The 4,544-nt window shown below is 38.5% G+C and overlaps 1 protein-coding gene across 1 annotated transcript in view; it reads left to right on the forward strand.

The window, feature by feature from the left end:
* Positions 1–4,544, forward strand: part of LOC106010998 — a gene marked incomplete in the record, with an annotated part of 12,533 nt that overhangs the window by 4,180 nt on the left and 3,809 nt on the right. Inside the window, 1 exon segment of the mRNA XM_035970342.1 lies at positions 2,666–2,752. Coding sequence (XP_035826235.1) covers positions 2,666–2,752 — 87 coding nt within the window.

Raw genomic sequence — 4,544 nt, forward strand, 5'->3', positions numbered from 1 at the left:
ATAAAAAAAAAAAAAATAAATGTGAGGCATAATGACAAAATGAGTAACTTCTCGCATTCCAAGAATGGAGATATCGGCTGAAAATCGACACTGGGGTCAGATTTACAAATTTTCAATTGACCCCATTTTCTTCAGGTCTATCGTTTCTTTTATTATTCCATACTTACAAATTGTTCAAACTCCACCTATCAAGTTGATGTATCAATTTTCATAAGGCTGAAATCCGAGAAGTAACTCATTTTGTGCGCACACCTCACAAATAAATAAAATAAAATCAAAAACATTTTTAAGCAAAAAAAAAAAGACCCAGAAAAAAAAAAGAAAAACCCTACACATCCCCTAAACAAAAAAACCCAAAGAAAAAAAAAAAAAATATACCCTTGATCTATTTCTGTTGCAAATGTAAAGAAAAATGTTACTACTAAAACTAGATTTAAAACTCTACCGTAACTGTTCTTTCAGGCGTCGATGATCCTGTTGATAGTGGTCCCTCAGCTGTCCCTCCGCACCCGCGACATCGTCATCCTGTCCGTGGGAGGAACCATCACGTTTGCCTGGTTCTTCCTCGGATTCTTCGCCGTAAGTAGTTGTTTTTTTTTCTTTTATTAATACTTCTTTTGGATGTATCGGCGATGTATCAGTAACTTAGGAGGAACACAGTTGGATGTATTGCTGATATATCGGTAACTTTGGAGGAACACAGTTGGATGTATTGCTGATATTTCGGTAACTTAGGGGGGACACAGTTGGATGTATCACCGATATATCGGTAACTTAGGAGGAGCACAGTTGGATGTATCACTGATGTATCGGTAACTTAGGAGGAACACAGTTGGATGTATCACCGATATATGTGAGGCAGCGTGGTGGGATCAGGCGCTCGTCAATTTTTGGGCATGTAGAGTTATTGGTATCATCTTAAAGCTTGTTCACTTATCTTTATTTGGATGAAAAAAATATCCATTTATCTTGAATACAAGTCGAGATATTTGCAAATGAAGAAGGTGGGGGTCACCTGTTTTCAGAGGTAAAATTAATGAGAAAATGGCCGCCAAAGATTAGTTATTTCCTTAGATTAAGAGTCCGTGGTAACTGGAAATTTCTATTTTTTTGTGCCTTTAATCAATGTTTTTCAGAAAAATCCATAACAGAAATTAGTTCTTTAATGGGCATGAAAGGTGTTGAGTCAAAAAGCAAAAATTTGATAAAAATTCAGAAACCTGTGGAAAAATGCAAGTTTCTTCACTTTGATTATTTTGACGAGAGCCTGATTCCACCGCGCTGACTCACATATGGTCGTTTATATTTATATGGACAAGTGGGCTCTATCCTGAAAATTGCTGTTTTTGAGAAATCGAAGGTAAAGTTTTTGCCCCTTGTTCAGTTTCATTAAAAGACAAGGAGAGTTTTTTCGATAACCAAACAAATATACACACCAATGAAACCAAACTTCTTCTTCTATAGGTAGGGGAATGCCCACTTTTTGTGTAGGTCAAGATTTCTGGAAACCCCCGAAATGTGGGTTAGCCCACTTGTCCTTAAAAGCGACCATCAGTAGCTTTGGAAGAACACAGTTGGATGTATCACCGATTTATCGGTAACTTAGGAGGAACACAGTTGGATGTATCACTGATGTATCGGTAACTTAGGAGGAACACAGTTGGATGTATCAGCGATGCATCGGTAACTTTGGAGGAACACAATTGGATGTATCACCGATGTATCGGTAACTTAGGAGGAACACAGTTGGATGTATCACCGATGTATCGGTAACTTAGGAGGAACTCAGTTGGATGTATCATCGATATATTGGCAATTGGAACAGGATCAAAAATTTGTTTCTGTATTTCCATTCTGTTGCTTTTGTCATATCAGCGAACATCAACATTCAATTTTCTGTCCAGAGATATATAACTGCCTCCACATTATTTACCACACTGTCTGGAAAAGCTTTTTTATTTCCATCAAAATGATTTGCGGGGTCGCAAATTTATTATGTCCAAACGGTTTCAACTGCCAAAAACAGTTAGGTCTTGAACGAAGTAAATGTATGTAGGTTTTTTTTAAAACGCCCTATTGACATTCTTTAGATCATTTAGGAGGTGGGCTTGGCCCTGCCTATCAGGACCAACCAACATTAAGAGGGATACAACTTTCCACTGGACAGACCAAGATACTCTATAAAAATTCTCCCCACTTGGGAATTGAACTCGGGTCCACTGCGTGTGATGGTGAAGTATTTAACCACTGCACCAGAGATGCTAGTGCTGTATGTATTGTTGCACATTGAGTTGAGTGTGATTTTTAAGTGTTATGCAATTTTTGTTGAGTGTAGTTTAAGTATTGTCACATGATATTGTTCCTTTTGGACAAGTGGGTCATGAATTTTTTGACCAGATCTCCTTGAATTTTAAAAATTTCTCCTTGAAACCTCCTTGAAACCTCCTTGAATTTGAGGGGAAGTTCATGGCAGGAACCCTGATTGTGCACCTTTTTCAGAGTGATCTAAGAGCCCGATACTTTTCACCGAGCACCCTTTAGTTATTGTGTACTTTTCTCTACCAATCATTTAAGCGTTGTTAAGTTTTTCTATGAGTATCTTTTCAAGCGCTGTGTGCATTTCTCTGAATGATTTTTGAAATGTGTTCCTTTTTTTATTTTTCAGTTTCCCAAAGAATCAAAAATTTCTGCAATTTTGTTCCTTCTCTTCAGTCCAGCTGAAATTGGCTACGTTTGCTACAAGATGTATGACGTAAGTTGGATCATTAAAACAGGGTTTTTGTTTTTTTATTTTGTGAGCAGTTTTGTTAGGAGGCAAGTTCAAATGTGAGGCAGCGTGGTGGAATCAGGCTCTCGTCAAAATAATCAAACTGAAGAAACTTGCATTTTTCCGCAGGTTTGTGAATTTTTATAAAATTTTTGTTTTTTGGCTCAACACCTTTCATGCCAATTAAAGAACTCATTTCTGTGTGAATTTTTCTGAAAAACGTTGATTAAAGGCACAAAAAATAAAAATGTTAGGTTACCACGGACTCTTAAAGCTAAGGAAATAACTAATCTTTGGCAGCCATTTTCTCATTAATTTTACCTCTGAAAACAGGTGACCCCCACCCCCTACATTCGCAAATATCTCGACTTGTATTCAAGATAAATGGATATTTTTTTCATCCAAATAAAGACAAGTGAACAAGCTTTAAGATGATACCAATAACTCCATATGCCCAAATATTGACGAGAGCCTGATTCCACCACGCTGCCTCACAAATGTGACTCTCTGGTTGCTGCATGGATGACTTTTCAATGCATTTGTTGTAGTGTAGTTTTTTTAGTCATCAGTCATGTCACAATGCGGTGGAATCAGGTGCTCGTCAATTTTTGGACATATGGAGTTATTGGTATCATTTTATAGCTTGTTCATTTGTCTCGCTTTTGATGGAAAAGGTACCCACATAATCTTGAACAGAAGTTAAAATATCTGTAATCGAAGGAGGTGGGGGTCGATTGATGTCAGAGGTAAAAATAATGAGAAAATGGCCGCCTAAGTAGGGTAACTTCCAAAGCTTGAGTGTCTCATCATCATCATCATCCGGTGCCTTGCCGACTGGCGTGGGTGATCATGGACCTCCACTTCACTCTGTCTGTCGTTCTTGCTGCTCCTAGCCAAGTTGTCTTCTTGTCCAGTATCTTTTCCCTCTGTCTGCCTCTGTCTCTCTTTCCATCAAACTTGCCTGTTGTTACAATATTCTCCAATGCTTCTTTCCGCATTGTGTGTCTGAAGTTTGAGGGTCTATTGAATGTAAAAAGGTATGAGTGAAGTGTTTGGAGGGGGATTACTTGGTCACCACCTTGAGAGAGAGAGGGAGAGGTAGAGAGAGAGGTAGAGAGAGAGAGAGAGAGAGAGAGAGAGAGAGAAAGTTGGCAGCAATGTAATTGTGTTGCTAGTGCCATAAACCTCTTCCTATAACTCTTCCTAAAACTGTTCTGGCCTTACCGAACTTTGTAATTGTGTCACAATGCGATGGAATCAGGAGGCACTCTGCAATTTTTTGGGCATTTCGAATTATTGGTATCATCTTAAAGCTTGTTCATTTTTCTTCCTTTCAATTAAAAACAAATACCATTTATCTTGAATAGAAGTCGAGATATTCGCAATTGAAGCAAGTGGGGGGTTGGCCTGTTTTAAAGGTAAAATTAGTGAGAAAATGACCACCAAAGTTTGGTGAATTCCATGGCTTTAGAATCTTTGGGAGCTGAGCATCTACATTTCTTGAACCTTTAAGTAACGTTTTTCCGTAAAATCCATACAGAAATGGGTTTTTAAATGAACACAAAAACTGTGTTAAGCCAAGAAACAAAAATTGGTTAAAAATTGCTAAACCGCTGGAAAATACCATTTTCTTCAATTTCACTATTATTTTGACGAGCGCCTGATTTCTCCGCGCCGCCTCATACGCGGTGGCCTAGTGGTTAGGCTCTCGGACTCGCAACCGTAAGGTCGTGGGTTCGAATCCCGTCAGGGGCCCGACGTTGTGTCCTTGGGAAAG

This window comes from Aplysia californica, unplaced genomic scaffold (assembly GCF_000002075.1).
Source record: "Aplysia californica isolate F4 #8 unplaced genomic scaffold, AplCal3.0 scaffold00255, whole genome shotgun sequence".
NCBI classification, from domain to species: domain Eukaryota; kingdom Metazoa; phylum Mollusca; class Gastropoda; order Aplysiida; family Aplysiidae; genus Aplysia; species Aplysia californica.